Here is an 18,977-nt window from a genome sequence, read left to right as displayed (position 1 = left end):
TTGTTAAAAGACTGGCATTCTACAGCGACGTTTCGGCCAAGATCACTATGGCCTTTGTCAAGCTTGACAAAGGCCATAGTGATCTTGGCCGAAACGTCGCTGTAGAATGCCAGTCTTTTAACAATAAAGATTGGGAGGTTATTTTAACCAGACTCTGTATTCTTTGTGGGTGAAGGATCCCATTTACTTGCTGCCTCTCCTGGTGGATTTTTTAAATTCCGCACCACAAGTCAGTTTCGCACATGTTTTGTCCGGGTTATTTCCGCAGCTTGTGGACGAGATTTTCAAACTTTGCCAATACTGTAAATGTTGCAGAATACCACTCCGTGTGACCCCACCGATATGTTTACAGTTTGCTTATTAACCCCTTCCTGCTATATAACATACATTTAGGTCACGCAGGTGCGGGGTATTATGAAGAAAGATCGCAGGGCGACCTCACTTCATACAGCGTGGCTGAAAGCTGTTTACTACAGCTGAATCCCACGGGCAATAGATGCAATCGGCAGCAACTTTTAAATTCCCGCAAATGATGTTTGGGGGTCCCGTACGCCCACCTCCCGTGTGAGATGGCTTGATAGGCTGCCTGTCAGATCGCAGTATGATGTAATGCTACGGCATTACATCATACTGCAGGAGCGATCAAAGCATCGCTAGTTGTGGTCCCCCGGGGGGCTAAAAAAAAGAAATACAAATAAGATCAATAAAGTTTTATTAATTGTAAAAAAAAAAAATCAGAAAAGTTTAAATCGCCCCCTTTTGCCATATCTATAATTAAAAAAATCTAAATCATAAAACAAAAATACATATTTGGTATCACCGCGTCCGTAAAAGTCTGATCTATGAAAGTAGCGCATTATTTACCCCACACGGTGAACGTCGTATGAAAAAAAAATAAAGAACGCCAGAAATGCACTTTTTCAGTCACCCTGTTTCCCAGAAAAAATGCAATAAGAAACGATCAAAAAGTCCTACGCATTCCAAAATGATACCAAAATAAACTATAGGACATGTTGCAAAAAATGAGCCCTCGCACAACTATGTTGATGGAAAAATTACAAAGTTATTGCGTACAGAAGATGGCAGCAGAAAATAATTTTAAAAAATTAGATGTCTTTGAAAAAAAATAAAAGTAGTACAGAAAAAATAAACTATTAGTTTGGTATTGTAGTAATTGTTCTGATCCGTAAAGTTAGCTGGTCATTTTTGTTGCAGTTTGTGCGCCGTAGAATCAAAACGCGGCGAAAGATGGCGGAATGTAGGTTTTTTTTTTTCATTTTACTCCACTTAGAATTTTGTAAAAGTTTTCAGCACATTATATGGTGCGTTAAATAGCATCACTGAAAAATACAACTCGTCCCACAAAAACAAGCCCTCATACAGCGACGTCCATAGATAAATAAGGGGGGAGTAAAAAACGAAAATGGAAAAAAGGGGCCGCGTCATTAAGGGGTTTAATGTGACCTTTCAGACGCCTGCACACAGCTGGGTCAGATCCCGCAGCAGAATCCAACCCTGTGCCTGCCAGTGACCTCCGCGTACCTATCTGGATTCTTCATAATCTGTACTGCGGATGTGTCACCCAGCACGCATGCGCAGTACATATTATGCCGCGTCGACACGGGTCCTGCGGCCATTCTGCAATCATGACTGCAAAACGGCTGCAGGACAAACTCCTTCCATTGACTTCAATGGAAGCCATCCGTGCGTAGTCCGCACAGAATTGCTGCATTTTGCGATTTCTCCTCTGCAGAAAATTGCAATCAATTTCTGCTCATGGAAGTGAAACCACGTATTTCCCTGGCATGCTATGGGGCGGTATGTGCTGTGGAGTCCGGAGATGGACGCCCGCTGTGGACTCCGCAATGCAAATCCGCTGTGTGCGTTTGGCCAAAATAGAACATTCTGCGATTTTCCATCCGCGAGCGAAAAGTTACAATTGATTTCCGCTCGTGGACTTGGAAAAGTGATTTCCCCCAGCATGTCTGTGCAGTATTTGCTGTGGAATCTGGAGGTGGACGTCTGCTACGGATTCCGCAGTGCAAATCCGCCCGTGTTCATGTGTGCAGCGGGAGCTGAGAAGGGTTTAGCAGTGAAACCATTGCCAGTTACTTTCTTCCTGAAGCTTCTGTACATTCAGGTGTTTCTTACAGGATCTTATACTAATGATGCCCTTATCTTTGCAGTAAGTGCTGTTATCTTCCATTACCCAGGCAGCTACGTCTTGGTCTTCCTTTTAACCTCCGCCCAGGTTTTCCTTACTGCTGCACTCCAGCTCCGCTCCACGCTGCTCACAGGACAATCACACTGAGTGCAGGCTGCCGTCGGCTCCGCATATGAATTGCCCGCCTTCCTTCTGACAGGGGAGGAAGCGCTCTGATTAGGCTGCTGTGCGGAGGGGGGAGGGGGGGCGAGGAGCTGCTAGACAACAGTGTTTGCCGGCAATCCCCTTCACCTCAGGCTGCCGTCAGTACTGGATTTGAACTGCCCGCCTGTACTTTTGACAGGGGAGGAAGCTCTCCTATTGAGCTGCAGTGCGGAGGAGCGGGTGATACTAGCGAACAGCACGCGTGCCGGCAGAAAGGGCTCGGCGTGCCCTCTCCGGCACGCGTGCCATAGGTTCGCCAACACTGCCCTAGGGTGTAATGGCGAGGCGCTGATGGGTTAGCATGCGCGCCTGCAGTCTAGTGAAGGCTTCCAGGGCTGCCATGCACGGATAGCTATTCAGGCAACATTGAAAATTACACTGTATACTGCAATACTGAAGTACTGTATTGTAGTATACAGTACAAGAGATCAAATGATCATAAGTTCAAATCCCCATTGGGGACGAAATCAAAGAGGTTATTAAACCTTTTTCTACATTTTTAAACAGTAAAGAAAATGTAAATATATTGAAAGTTTAAAAATAAACACTTTACCTATTTTTCTCTAAAAAATCTAAACAATGAAAAAACACCCCTCATATTTGGTAAATATCACAATATACCAAGTACACAGCGCTAGAATTGCATCTTTTAGTTACCCCGGCTCCCCAAAGAATGAAAAATGGTCAAAAAGATGGTTGTTACCAAGAAATAGTACTAATATAAACTTCATCTCCCACCACAAAAACAAACCCTCACATTGCTAAAAACAGAGTCCCGTCTGTCCACAGGTGGCGTGTGGTGTTGTAGTTCAGCCCCAATCACTTCAGTGGAGCTGAGCTGCAATACAAGACACAGCCTCTGGACTAGTGTGGAGCCGTTTCTGGAAGAACCTGTTTAACCCCTTCCTGATTGCATCATGTAAATATACGTAATGTGGTCGCAAAGGGTAGTTAAATCCCCCTCCATACCTGGTGACTATCATCTATTTTTGGCAGCTGCCAGCCACTACTGCAATGGGAGCGAGCCCCAATTACTACAGTTAATTATTTAGATGCTGCGGTAAAAGCTGACCGTGCATCTAAACAGTCAGTAAGAGGCGACCCTCTCTCCAGCGTCCCACCAGCTGCTCCTCACCTCCAGGATGCAATTGGGGGGCTCCGATGGGCTAGCATAGTGAAGGCTCTCAGGGCAGCAAGTCATGAGTGCTTATTAAGCCTTGCCACGGCCTAATAGGCGACATAGAAAAGCACTACATATTACATAAGTCATTCAGTATGTAGTACAAGTGATTGCAAGTTCAAGTCTCCTATGTGGACTTAATAAAAATGTAGAAAAAAATTAAATTTTTATTTATTTTCTATTTATCTAGCATGATGAACACTGTAAATGGAATAAAACGGATGAAAAAGACGTGTGTATGTATGCCAAGATATACTAAGAAGACCTAGAGCTCGCCCCGCAAAAGGTGCGCCCCCACACCCAGCCAAATCTATAGAAAATATAAAAGCTCTGGGTCTCGTAATACGGAGATGGAAAGACATTTTTGTTTAAAAAGAAGTAATAAAACAAAAGATCTTTATAGATTCTGCATCATCAGTCATGTGGACACAATACACACGGTACAAACTAAACCCCCCAAATGGAGAAATTGCATTAGTTTCCATTTCATCCGTTTTAAAAGGTTTTCCGGACATTAAATGGCAGCAATAATAATGAGATCTTTACAAACACGATCAGGCATCGATGGGACAATACAAACGTTATGGAAGGTGGAGAGAAAAAACCAAAGTAGAATAAATGAAGACCCTCTGGTCATGAAGGGTCTAAAGTGTGATGAACACAATCTGTGGGGGCGGATGGGCTGCAGATTGTGTCCCTGATTATTCCGCAGATCTGCGGCAGATCTGTGGCGTGTGAACGCACCTGACAGCTACGGAGACACAAATTTATCCCAAAGTCGATATTCTACTAGCGGTTTTTTCTGTATTCGGCGCATTTTCTCATTCCACCTAAATGTTTGCTCATGCTGCAGATGATATTCTTCCCCAAAACGTAACATTTTCACTAATGAATAAGCTGATATTTCAGGTCTGATGAAATGCCACCAGCTGGTAGGTGTTCTGCTGACGGCTGCACACTTAACCTTTTCTACGTTTTTTTGAAGAGCAGGAAAGAAAAATGAAAAATCACAATATTCTCTCCAAATGTCGCTTCGCGCTTATTAACCCCTTAGATTGTAAGCTTATACAGCCTTGCACCTCCATATGGGCCCCCCCTCTCCCCAATGGCTCATGATAAAGCTTCTTCTAGCTAACAATCCATCAGTAATGGCCGTACGGAATCTGTTCGCTAAAGGTGCTTTTTACGCTGACCGTTTTTCTGCTAAGAGAAAGCACCAATCCATGTTTTTGTTAATTGGTCATTGTGGTTGGGGTTCTCCTCTACCTTCCCGGGAAGTGTGCCAGGCTGAGCGAGTGCCCAAGGCCGAGCTCCTGCAGGGTCACGGTGCCCAGTCCGTGTGGGATGACGAAGGCACCAGCAAGGCCTCATGACCAGGGTTTGGCCAAACTGGTTCAAAACTTGTCCTAGTCTTACGGTATGCCCGTGGGTAGCAGTGACCGCAGGCACTGGCCGTAACTTCGATACTCTCCAGCAGACATTACTGATGCTGTAAAACGTTTATTAGTGCATAACTGGCACTAAAACAAACGCCAGCGTTTGGGCCAATGCCGGATAACGGACAGTTTTTCTGCTGTGTCCGGGTAGAATACAACCACATATCGAACTGTGCAGAAACGTAATCCAGTGATACCGCGTCCCGCCTGTAGGGCTGGTGTCCCATTATCTTTTTCTCAGGTGCTTCCCAAGTGGGGACCGCTTCCACCAGATAACCATCCACTCTGCCCACCTTCCGATTGCCAATCGGCAGCCAACTGCTCCTCAGACCCTCCCCATCTTAAAGGTACATCTACCATATACCAAAGGTGCACTTTACACAGAACCCCCCCTCCACGCAGAACAAGAAATTCCACAGAGCCCCCTCTTACAAGTGGATCGGCACTCATTTACTCCATTGACAGCGATGAGCACTACTCTATGTACAGTACAATCCGATGGAAAACGCCCATGCGGTACACGTGTAGTGAAACTGGTCAGCTTTTAAATGACCAAAATCGCTTTTTCTGGTGTGAATACCGCCTAATGGTGCGCTCACACGGTAGACTTTTCCCTCCTGATTTGTTGCATTATCCATATCAATTCTGCATCAAATTCTGCGGAAAATCTATAAAATCTGCATTGCGAGGCAATCAGTGGGAATCTGCGCCGCGGTCTATAGAATGCGGATTCTTTCCACACACGGATTTCGAATCTGCATGCAGGAAAAACAAGCGCCACGTCACTTCGTGCCGCGGATTCTGTTCAGTTTCTCTATGTTGGTAATGCTTTGTACCCTGAACGGGGCTAAACCTTCATGCTGATCAGTGGCCAAATATTTGCAAGCAGGGGCAGAAATCAACAGCTGATCTGCGCATTTCTGCCACGGGTGTTAGAGGCGAAATCAATGCGGAAAGCTGCATCCAAATTCCCCCGTCTGAACATAGCCTACAGAGGGATCATCATACTGCCTCAGCGGCGCCGGCCATCTGTGTGGATGACAGTGGCCATGACGCCCTCATCTGTACCGTTGCGAAGTGCGATTCTTCCATTAATCCTGACACCGCAGTAAACCCCAAATTCCAAATGTGAATGTGATTAAACTGCGCACAACGGACCGCGCAGTAATTTAATGTGCCGCCGCAAGAAATCTATTCTAAAGAAAACTGTCTGACCCGAGGCGTCATGTTGGCTTCTTTTATCGCTGCTTATGCCTATTCATATGGAAATTGCAATGTTCAGTTTGTTCTGTGCCGATTCTGTGACATTCAGGTGGAAATTAAAATGTATTAACACTTTGCAGTCTGGAAATACATAAAGAAGCTCAGTTCCTGCAAAAAGCTTGAATGCCAAGCGCAGGGCATTACCAGCGGGCACATTGTATTGTGCTGTATGTTGTATGGGAGCAAAGCCTAAAGGGCAAAGCAGTGCATACCATAGAGGCAGACCATGTTCTGCTACGGGGCCCTTGGAGAAAGGGGGCCCCAGCCGTGATTGTACCATCCCTTTTTCTACTGGATAGAGAGAACATATATAGGACTTTCCTCCAAAGAACAACTGCATTGTTAGCAATCAAGGAGGTGGAATATTTACCCAAGGGTGGTTTTAAAGGGCATAAAGCAAGAAACAAACACCGTTTCGCAACCCCTAATGTCCTGGGTGGCAAAATGGGACACCTTTATCGGGGGGGGGGGGGGGAATAAATTTGGGTTAATTAAAGGGGTTTATCTGAATTGCAAGTTATTCTCTATTTACAGGATAGTGGATAACTTGCTGATTGGTAGAGTCTCACCACTAAGACCCTCATCAACCTGGAGAGTGAGGGTCTCATTTTCCCTGTCCTCCTCACTGTAAGGTTACTGGACCCTCCCGCAGTGAGGAGGAGACTGAATGGAGTGATGGTCACAAAGCGCACCAGCGCTCCATTCATTTTTAATGGGACCGCAGAAACACTCGGGCAGGGGCCATTAGCCCTACTGAAATGACTGTAGTGCTGACCGCACATGCTTGGCCAGCGCTCCCTCCATGCTGATGTCACCGTGAGGGAGAAGTGGCAGAACAGGAGATAAGAGGAGACCCCCACGATTATCCTGTGGATGGGAGATAACGTGACATTCTGGTACAATCCCTTTAATAAAGCCTTACAAGATGAGAACATAAACTGTGCACGGGGTGCCTAGTAATTGCTTCCATACATCTTGCCCTCAGATGTGGCGCAGGTCCACAGAGAAGATTATAGATGAATCAGGAATTAAGACTGTATTACGAGCCCATTAGGGATTTTTAGGATTACGGCCACGTTGGGGATTATGTGGATTGTGGAAGGATTGGGGATCCTGATAATTCTGGACATACTGGGGATTTAGCTTGTATGAGGGATAATAGGGAGTGTGGATGTCTGTGATTATCGGGATAATGGGCATGTGAGGGATTATGGCTAGAATAGGAATTATTAGGATTATGGAGGCATTCGGGATGATAATAATTAGAGATGTATTTGACAATCCCCAGCATGCTTTGCTCTCCATGTGGATATTTTTCGCTGAGGACGAGGCTTTGCTTGTATTGCACTATAAACAGTTTTGCAGTCTGGAATCCGTACCAGATCTGCCAAATTTGGTTTTGGCACTAAATGAAACCAGTCACTGTGGCTGGACTTAGCTATTTGCAACCTGCGCGGTCACACAGGGCGCTGGCCACCAGCTGAAGGATGGGAGCACCAAGCAGATGATCTTCCTTAGGTCTGCCCAGTTATCATCTTCCTCTGCGTGGCAACATGCATCATCATCCTCCTGGCTGTTATCTCCCCCAGAAGTGTTACTGTCAGCACATCGGCACCCCTGCAATAGAATAGCTTAGTTTTGCTTATGAGCTTGGTTCTGGTATTGTATCTACATTATATCTATGTACTGAAGTTGGCTCTGGTGCTGTATTCATGTTATAAGCTTCATTCTGGTCTTGTATTTATTCTACGATGTGGGTTCTGTTGCTGTATTTATGTTATGAGCTTGGTTCTGGTTTTGTATCTATGTACTGATGTTGGTCCTGGTGCTATATTTATATACTGAAGTTAGTTTTGGTACTCTGTTTATATACCAAGCTTGGTTCTTATGCTGTATTGATATTGTGAGCTTGGGTCTGTTTCTGGATTTATGTTATGAGCTTGGTTTTGGTATTGTATCCATGCACTGAGGTTAGCGCATGCTGTATGTATGTTATGAGCTTGGTACTTGTAGAATATTTATTCACTGAGCTGCTCTGGTATGGGCATGCTGACATCTTACTGCATCCTGCACAAGTATAATACAGACAGAATGTCTATCAGTGCAATATATATGTATATATATATATATATATATATATATATATATATATATATATACACACATATATATGTATCCTAATATATAAATAAAAATTATAGGAAAAAAACTATATATATAATTTTTTTCTAATGATTTGGGGTGAAGAGCAAAAAAGTCTGCATATGGTGCCACCTAACCTAAGGTCAGCACTACTTGTCACCACCATTTGACCCCTAGGGCGAACTGCACTAGACAGCAAGAGATGAAAAGTCAAAGACTTTCCATGTAGACTCTTTTCCTAATGAGCCCAGGCACCTGTGCAATTAGGTTGCAGAGTTATCCTGTGCTGTATGCAAATCATCAGGGAAGAGTCCTCTGGCCAAGAAGAGTCCCACTGATTCATGAGCTGCCAAGCTAATCGCGCCCCTCTCACTTCATAAACAAGGTTTCCTGTATAACAAGGAATATGACAAGCCGTCTATCAAAAAAGTGGCATGCTTAGGTCAGCATCGCATGAATTAGATTGACTCTTCTTGGCTCGATAACTCTTCCCTCTTCATTTGCATATGGGGTGGGATAACTTTGAAACCTAATTATGGAGGTACATGGGCACTAAAAGTGATTGATTCACTACCAGCTAGTGAAGTTAGTTTCTTTTAGGAATGACATGGTTGGAAAAGTTACAAAGTTCCCTTTAAAGGGTTTATCTGGTTTGGAAAGCTCTCTGTTACAATTGCAGCTTGAGTCAATCTGATCCCCGCTGGGAACTTTTGTGGCCTTTCTGAATTTGGGCCAAATTTTTTTTGCTAATTTCGATAAATTCTATTTAGGAGATGAGCCCAACCCTGTATTAGCTCAACATGCCCAAGGTAGACATCCCCTTTAAGACAAATTAGAGGGTGGCCCAGACTAGAAGAGGGCGGATGAGGCATTTGCACATAATGTTGCCATGTAATCATACATAAAAGACATTAGGGTATATCTGTATGCAATTTTCCTTTAAGCAAACCGATGAACGCGCCGCTGTAGGTTGAGAATCCCACAGCGGCTCTGATGAGTGGAACACAAGCTGTCGGTGTGTGGGCAGCAGAGCTGTTTAATAACTACTAATTTCGGCATTTTCTGCCTCTCTCCCCGAAGTAGCACATGTCATTTTAGCCATTATGATGTTCTGGAAAATCACATCCTTCATGTTCGTCACCGCGAGTGTCTCAATCCTAACAACAATGGCTGACGGTCTATTTAATGTTTCACAAACCTCGGGAAGCAGCAATTATGTAGTCGGCACCCATCAAACAACATTCACCTGTGACTGTGGCATTCTACATGTTAGCGCTTCAAGAGGCGGATTGACTTTCAATTGGGGGTTAATACTTTTAGATACTGGTCTCTCAAACGTAAATCATGTCCCCATCAGTGTCCAGTTAACTCCTTCCTGCTGCAGCTACATGCTGGTCTTTTGCGGGATGAGTTGCATTCTTCAGCCGTATCATTAAACACACCACATAATGTGCTGCAAAACGTAAAACATTTCTAAGTGGGTAGAAAAAAATGCAACTATTTGGTTTTATGAAGTCCACAATGCAGTAACAATGATGTTATCTTTATTCTGTGGGTTAGTACGATTACAGTGATACCAAATGTATAGGTTTTAAAAATGTAATAGAACTTAAGGAGCGACTTCAGACGACTGTATATCAGCTGGGTATTCACGCTGGCTGATATACGGCGTCCCTCTCTGCAGGGGGAGGAAGCTGGAAGAGCCGGGAGCAGTGCACTGAGCTCCCGCCCCCTCTCCGCCCCTTGCCACTATTTGCAATAGGAGGGGGCGGGGCGGGGTGGAGTCAAGTTTCAAAACTTAGCCCCCAACCCCTTCCATTGCAAATAGTGGAGAGGGGCGGAGAGGGGGCAGGAGCTCAGAGCACTGCTCCCGCTCTTCCAGCCTCCTCCCCCTGCAGAGAGGGACACTGTATATCAGCCAGGCATGAAAACTCCGCCGATATACGGACGTCTGCATAAGCCCTAAAAATGATAAAATGCCTTAAAAAAAAAATAAATGGCTTCCTGTCACCTCTTTTGACCCCCATAACTTTTTTACTTGCATTGATTGGATTGTGTAGGGGCTCAATATTTGCAGCGTGGCCTGTAGTTTTAATACCATTTTGGGGTACATATGACTTTTAGATTAATTTTATTTAATTTTTTTCTTGTAGACGAGGTGACCAAAAAAAGCACAATTCTGGCATTGTGTATATTTTTTGTGACAGTAATCACTGTGTGAGATTAATAATGTGATAATTAAATAGTCTGGACTCTTGAGGACACAATGATATCTAAGTTATATATATTTTTTAATTTTCTTATTTTCTGATGACATGACTGGGTAAAGGGGAGATTTTTTAAACTTTTGCTACTTTGTTTCTAAGTGGACTTGAACTTGCAAACATTTCATTGCTCACACAGTATAGTGCAATACTACAGTATTGCATTATACCACATTGGATAGGCAGTCGATCAAGACATGGGCAAACATTCATGGCAGCCATGAAGGCCTTCAAAACGTGTCCCCTGATCGCACACTAGGGGGAGGGCTCTGGACCTCCAAATGCCGATTGGGGCATTTAAATGCTGTTTTCAGAATGGACAGCTGCATTTAAAGGGCTGACACATGCAGTGTATGTAGTGGGCTTGACTCCAGAACCCACGCCATACACAGACACCCAGCTGCACATGTCGAGAAGGGGATAAAAGGGAATTACTGCCATACCGATCCTCTCATATGTTGTAGATACAGGTCCAGTCTGTGACCACCAATGATTTCCAGGTCTCTACAAAAAGATCAAACCTCTTTGGCACTGTTCAGAGATTTCTGTTACAGAAAATCTGATACAAAGGCTCATTCATATCAATGAATATTTTCTTAAGGCTGCCTGCAGATGGGCGGAAATTCTGCGGCGGGATTTCCAGCGGAAATTCCGCCCTTGGAAGCTGCCATAGGATTGCGTTAGCAAACAAAATCTTGCGCGGCAAACAAACCGCAGCATGTACTATCTCTGCGAGCCCCGCACAGAAATGTCACTGACCGGCCGCCGGCTCTGGAGCTGTGGGACGCGGGTGAGTACGCACTGCTCTCTGCAGGCGCTCGGGTCGGGTCCCGTGGCGAGAATTCTCGCTGCCGGATCCGACCCGGCCGTCTGCAGGCGGCCTAAAGGAGTTGTCCAGTTGTGAATTAATGATGTCCTGTACTCAGGATATATGGGAGAACAGCTGTTTTCTGGGCCGATGTGCTTGTGCACGGAGCTGATTTCTTCAGGAAGCAGACAGCTCCATTCCCACTGAAGTGGCAAGGCTTAGTATTACAGGCCAAGTACACATTCATTTCAATGGTAACTTTGCCTATAATACTACGCTGAATCAATGCAGTGAGAACGGAGCTGTCTACTTCCTGCAGATGTCAGCTCACTGCATCACTGCACAACCTCTCCGACGTGGTGAACAGCTGATTTGCTAGGTCCAAAGAGAGAGAATCCTGCCAATCTGGTATTGATGGCGTATACTGAGGATAGGCCATCAAGAGTTCAGAACTGGGCAATCCTTTTAAAGGCCTTTTAAATAGCCCTATCACCTAAACTTCACTAGAGTTTTTACTTTAAGTGTATAATCACATGGATTGGAAATACTGCATATTTGCTCTCTGATTGACACATATGGGTCTTTTTTTTCCTTAAAAAGTTATAAGTTGAGGACTTCCTCATCTAATCACTCCTCTACATCATTTACCCCTGCAGATGCTGCAGTCATTGCTGACTGTGGCATCTAAACGTTTTTTACTGCACATGTTTTTTTTCTCCTCCTACAAGGTTTTAAATATTGGGGAAAAAAGAGAAAAAGAACAAAGGCTACACATAATTGGTATCAACACATCCATAACAACCCGTACTATGAAATACTACATTATTTATCCAGCACAATAAATGTCATTAAAAACTAAAACAGAAAATGTCCAAATAGATGTTATCTGTCACTTCCCCAAAACAGGAATAAAAAAAGAATCAAAAAGTTGTATATACCTCAAAATAGTATCAAGAAAAACGAAACTTCATCCCACAAAAACAAGCCCTCATATAGCCCTGTCAAAGGAATAATAACAATTGGGTCCTGGAATGTGGAGCCCGAAAATGTCTGTAAAAATCAAGGATGTTTATATTGGGCAAAAATAAAACCTCTCTAAACTTGGTGACAGAATCCTAATAACCCGAATGACATGAATACATTATATATACCAACAAGTCCGTATAAAACTAGAACAATACAAGACGTGACAGCCACATGACAAAGGCATGACCGCTGCAACACAAAAGGAGAAACGTTTACTGGATCTTAAGGCTAAACTTAGTTATGTCACTAAGGGATTAAAATGTACTTAAGACGACCGAGTCCTGTGTCCATATATATATATATACACTACACTACATGAGACAGAAATTCAACATCTACAATTAAAAAAAGTGATATTTCCAGGAGGTTTTTCCAAATTTAATGTGACTGTTGGGGGTCAATTTACTGCTTAGGTGGATATTATTTGAGGCGGAGCTTCAAGGCTCATGCCCGCCCGGATTCCGCAGCAGTGTCTGTCCATAGCATACCATGGGAAAGTGATTTTTAATGCACACGAGCCGAAACCAATTGCAGTTTCCTCTTGCGGATGAAAAATCACAGCATGCTCTATTTCAGAACGTTTTCCGCGCGGATGGCTTCCCATGCAGTCAATGGAAGCCATCCAATCCGCATGCCTTCCGCAATCATCATAATGCTTATGCTCAGTGCAGGGCCTGAGGAGGTGGAGCCTGACAGTCATGAGGAGGTGGAGCCTGACAGTCATGAGGAGGTGGAGCCTGACAGTCATGAGGAGGTGGAGCCTGACAGTCATGCTCTCTGATTCCTTGCTGCATGCTCCACTCCTTTACACCCCGTAGTTTGTGTACTTTTTGTCTCCTGGCAGTTTTATGCTTCAAATGACAACTATTGTCATGAATATTACTAATTCAGCCCAATATATGTCTACAGACCCATCCACATGGCATCACTTCGCAGTGGATTCCAAGCACAAATCCATGTTGAATTTCACCCCATTTTAGCCCTGTATTGAATGCTATGGAAATCCCCACTATAGTTCACATGGTGTGAAATAGGTCACTATAGTATGATGCTACATGTGCATTTGCCCCATTGATTGGGGTTAATAGAGTATTCTGGGTTTTTTAACTGATGATCTAGCCCACTCGGGACCCCTTGTACATCAACTGATTGTCCGGCTCGCTGTCAGTGCAGCAGGCCAGACATCGCCATCAGTGGTCAGAGGAGGAAGTCAGAGAGTCGGCTTTACTACCATTGAAATCAGTGGGAGTGCCACACGTCTCCTGCACTTCCTGCTCAGGACCATGGTCAGGATGTCACTTCCTGTCCCAAGCAGAAAGTGTAAGAACAGCGTGGTGCTCCCACTGATTTCAATGTGGATAGGTCATCAGTTAAAAAAGCCTGGAATACCCCTTTAAATCCATGGCAGATCTCCCAGGCTAAGCTTTGGATTGCCACTGTGGGTCAAAGTGCAAGATTCTGCCATTTCTGTGAACGAGGCCATTTGTGGAAGCACTGGAAGGTCCTGTAAAATCTATACATCTCAATAAGCTCAAGTACGGTCTGAGGAGGTGGCCATCGACTGCTCCTCGTGAAGCAGTTGATAAACACGTTGGGTCTCCTGCTGGAATTGCTTTGACAACAATGACATATTCCACTTACTCATCCCACTGGTCATTGCGCTTTTGGTAGAGCAATGTCTGCAGGGCCACAGCTTTAACATCCAGAGCTCCTGGGGAAGGCCACTGATTGGTGAGGTGAGTGGTTAACTCCTGTCTCGATCTTAAGTCATTATTCTTTAGTACAGTCCTGTGAAGATACAGACAGGGAACGCCTTCATTTTCTATCAACATAGAGGCCAAACAACGAATGGAGGCACGATGGACGCTCACAGGGGGATGGAGATGAAGAATGGCTGGGATATGACGGCAGGCCAACATCCCAAATGATTTGGCTTCCTAACTGCTATATGAACAGATAGATCCTCAGCACTGGTCATATCGAATTTGTAAATTGGAACTCTGACACTTGGCATAATGTCCCTACCACCAACTAAAGGAATTTACCCACCAGGATAGGTAATAAGAAATGATTGTTGTGGACTGACCGCTGGGACCCCCACTGATCCGAAGAAAGGACTGACTATAGTACCAATCAACAGAAGATATCATGTCTCTATTTCACTAGGGAGAGACCATACATCTGTGACCTCCTCTACCCACTTATAGACCATGCATATGATTTAGCTGGTTGACAACTACTAATGGCAGCCATAAAGAAAGCCAACAAGAGTAGTCACTTGGCTTTCCCCAGATCCTCAACAGCAAAAGATGAATGTAACTTTACTTACCAACTCAATATACAGTTGCCATCAAAACTATCCCCCCCTCCACTTAAAGTTGTGGGCCACTCTCTAGACATAGGGTCATTGTACACAGTACGATTGCCGGGTGATAAGCGCCCAATGGTTGTCTCAATGATAATTGCTCCTATGTTTTCACACAGGAGCGATAGTGGATCAGTGATTGGAGGCGGAGCGGGCCGGAGATCGCTTCTAGTTGCCCACCTCCATTCACAGTTAATAGGCCGTCATTTATGGACGAATGACAGACGATTGTCATTAACTGAATGATGAACAATACGCGAATGAATTATCATTGGTCATTCAGTCCCTGGCAGTGTTTACACTGAACAATTATCGTTCATACTCCAGTGATCCAGTGATAAACTGAACGATATCCTTCAGGGTCCTTAGCTAAATGTTTAACATGCAATCAAACGTCCGTCAACAAAGCCCTCACCTGTACAGGTAGCTGAAGTATTTATTCACCTGATGCAACTAATGAAGCCCTTGACTATTTGCATCAGGTGTGCTTGAGACAACATCTGACTTGCAAATATGTGATGTTATGAGGGCTTCTATCCAGGGGTGAAGAATACTGAGAGCAGTCAGTAGAAGTGGCATTTTGGGGTGAATTTGAAGAAAGTGCTTGTTATATTATATGTGTTCGGCCTCCCTCACACAGGCGTTTGGAAAAACGCTGCATTTTTAAATACTGCGCTTACTGCGGTTTCAGCAGCGTTTTGTCAGCGTTTTGGCTCAGCTGAAAACTCAATCAAGGAAGCTGAATGCCAGAACTGAGGCAACTGGCATACCGTATTTCCCCCAAATTAAGACCGTCATATTAATTTTTGCCCCAAAAGAGGCACAGGTCTTATTTTCGGGGGATGTCCCTCCAGCTGTACTCCAGCTTTCCTGCAGGCTTCCATGCAGTTGTCAGCACCGACAGAGCATCTCTTGCCATAAGATAAAAGCCTTCAAGTGGTACAATTAAGTTTCTGGTTCATAGTTGTTATCTAGTCCTCAAGTGACGAGCTGCATTAACCTGGCAACTATTGTTTCTTTTCTTTCATAAGAAGGAGCATCAGTCCCATTACTATTCAGCAACGCATTGCATGTTTAAAATATGTATGTCACAATACAAAAATTGTATTCTAACACGACAAATACGTCAACTTTCTTTTATTCTCTGTTTATTATAAAACCCAATAAAAATTATTGAAAAGAAGAAAACCCCACCTCCAGCAAGAGATTGCTCTGATTGGTTCTCGAGCGCCACGGCTAAGCCAATCAGAGGCAGCACTCGATGCAACAATCACAGCCATTGATCTGTCGGCGCTGACATCTGCATGGAAGCCTGCAGGAACGCCAGAGAACAGCGCTGCACGGCGCCTCCTAGGTGAGTAGTGTGGGTTTCTTTACATAGTGTAGCTAGGTTGTGCCGCGTTTTCAGCAGCGCTATAAACACTATCCATTCATTTCAATGGGCAACGCACAGCGTTTAAAAACGCTTAAACACCCAAAAATAGAACAGATATCACTTTAAAATCGCTGCGTTAAAAACACTTGTCTGAGAAGCCCCATTGAAATGAATGGCAGTGTTGTACAGAGTTTGGCGCAGCACTGAAGATGCACCGTTACACGGCGACCTTAAGCGATTTAAATCGTTCTTCCTTGATGCTTTATTTGACAAATTTAGAAACTTTCAGCTGTTTGCAAAAGAAAAGAAAAACACATTTGCACTGGGGTTACAATAATTCTGATTGCTGTTGTGGTCGGCCGTGAGGTTTGTCACTCAACAGTAGATGGTAAATAAGTCTACATGTCTAATAAGGGTTCCCTTCATGACATTGCAGAATTATTGGGTCTGAGGTCAGTTGGATGTCAGCCCCAATGGGCACAGTCATGGCTGCTACCAGTGGTGCTCGGCTTGTTACACTAGGATCGTCTATGTCTACCTTGGCAACTGTTTCTATAGCTCCAGTGCTATGAAAAGAGGAACCAACTTTGATAACTTGCCGTGGCAGTGGTTGATGCCGTGTTTGTGGCATTTATATACAGAAATACTATATTTTTCAGACTGAAATACGCTCTTTTTAACAAGGAAAAAATCTTGCTACAAAGTATCTGCATCTTTTGGTGCGAAGTCAGAACATTCCGGCCGCCCCAGACCCCTCTGACTGCTTCCCTAATGATCAGCTACAGCGAAAAAGCATTGTAGCTCATCAAGACAAGCAACCCCACCGGTAAGTACATTACCTTCCCTCCGTCACTCCGGTCCGGGTGCCGCTGAGTATCACAGGCTCTGACCTCTGACACATCCTCCCGGCATCTGCGTTGCAGATACAGGAAATATCAGAGGTCAGAGCCTGTGATATTAGCAGCACCCAGACTGGAGTTACAGAGGGAATGTAAGGTGTTTCCTCGTGGGTTTGCTGCCCCACCAGAGGTACAAGGGGCACTATTAGGTGGGGAACTGTTACTATTGGGTGCGACTAGTGCTACTGAGACCACAGAGGGTCACTATTACTATTGGGGGCACTATAACCACTGGGAGGCACTATTACTGCTGAGATCACAGCGGGCCTCTCTTAACCTTTTCCAATCAAATTTGTATCCTGGTTTTCCTAGGGGCTTACTCTTTTTCTGCCATTATATAATGGCGCTATCTGCTGGCTAAAGCCAGTACTGCATGAGGTGACACTTTGTATAGGCTCCGATAGCAGACAGACTGGCAAAATACAGTAAGAGGACCCAAACGGACGTCTTCCAACATTGGAGCTGTACAGCCTTAAATCATAATTAGAGATGAGCGAACGTACTCGTCCGAGCTTGATACTCGTTCGAGTATTAGCGTGTTCGAGATGCTCGTTACTCGTGACGAGTACCATGCGATGTTCGAGTTACTTTCACTTTCATCTCTGAGACGTTAGCACGCTTTTCTGGCCAATAGAAAGACAGGGAAGGCATTACAACTTCCCCCTGCGACGTTCAAGCCGTATACCACCCCCCTGCAGTGAGTGGCTGGCGAGATCAGGTGTCACCTGAGTATATAAATCGGCCCCTCCCGCGGTTCGCCACAGATGCATTCTGACATAGATCAGGGAAAGTGCTGCTAATGCTGGAGCTGCTATAGGGAGAGTGTTAGGAGTGATTTTAGGCTTCAAGAACCCCAATGGTCCTTCTTAGGGCCACATCTGACCGTGTGCAGTACTGTTGAGGCTGCTTTTTGCAGTGTTGCACCTTTTTTCTTTTTGCAGAGCATTGCGTCCTTAGTCTGCAATAATTTTACATAGTATAGGGCCAGTAGTGCTGAGGCAGGGACAGTGAAAAAGGTGAAAGACGTATACTGTCTATATAGGCAGTGGGCTTTTCCAAAAAAATTTGGGACAAAAAAATATATTTGGGCTGCCTGTGACCGTCCTGACTGTACTGCATCTCTGCTGGGGGTAGTAGTCCTAATTAATACGCAGCCAGCTAAGTGTTACAGTGGGCTTGTGCAAAATTCTTTCCTGGCTCTGCTGTGCGTTCCGTAAGCGAAGTCAGCCTCCAACCACAGGCCAATAAGCGGCACATTTAATTACAGCGTTCTGTTTCTGCACTACTGGTAATACACCATGCTGAGGGGTAGGCCTAGAGGACGTGGACGCGGGCGAGGACGCGGAGGCCCAAGTCAGGGTGTGGGCACAGGCCGAGCTCCTGATCCAGGTGTATCGCAGCCGACTGCTGCGGGATTAGGAGAAAGGCACATTTCTGGCGTCCCCACATTCATCTCACAATTAATGGGTCCACGCTGTAGACCTTTATTAGAAAATGAGCAGTGTGAGCAGGTCCTGTCGTGGATGGCAGAAAGTGCATCCAGCAATCTATCGACCACCCAGAGTTCTGCGCCGTCCACTGCTGCAACTCTGAATCCTCTGGCTGCTGCTCCTCCTTCCTCCCAGCCTCCTCACTCCATTACAATGACACATTCTGAGGAGCAGGCAGACTCCCAGGAATTGTTCCCGGGCCCCTGCCCAGAATGGGCAGCAATAGTTCCTCTCCCACCGGAGGAGTTTGTCGTGACCGATGCCCAACCTTTGGAAAGTTCTCGGGGTCCGGGGGATGAGGCTGGGGACTTCCGGCAACTGTCTCAAGAGCTTTCAGTGGGTGAGGAGGACGATGACGATG

The 18,977-nt window shown here is 44.9% G+C and overlaps 1 protein-coding gene across 5 annotated transcripts in view; it reads right to left on the bottom strand.

Annotated features, from left to right (window-relative positions):
• RUNDC3B (RUN domain containing 3B) overlaps positions 1–18,977 on the bottom strand; it is a 289,933-nt gene that overhangs the window by 10,386 nt on the left and 260,570 nt on the right. For 4 of the 5 annotated variants that reach the window (XM_066585392.1, XM_066585396.1, XM_066585393.1 and 1 more), the window contains one exon: positions 14,129–14,275. The exons of the other annotated variant lie outside the window; for it this stretch is intronic. In XM_066585392.1, coding sequence (XP_066441489.1) covers positions 14,129–14,275 — 147 coding nt within the window. The remainder of the gene's footprint in view (positions 1–14,128; positions 14,276–18,977) is intronic. 5 annotated transcript variants of the gene reach the window in all.

This window comes from Eleutherodactylus coqui, chromosome 12 (genome assembly GCF_035609145.1).
Source record: "Eleutherodactylus coqui strain aEleCoq1 chromosome 12, aEleCoq1.hap1, whole genome shotgun sequence".
NCBI classification, from domain to species: Eukaryota; Metazoa; Chordata; class Amphibia; order Anura; family Eleutherodactylidae; genus Eleutherodactylus; species Eleutherodactylus coqui.
Note: the sequence above shows the minus strand (reverse complement) of the source record. Positions and strands in the feature narration are given on the sequence as shown.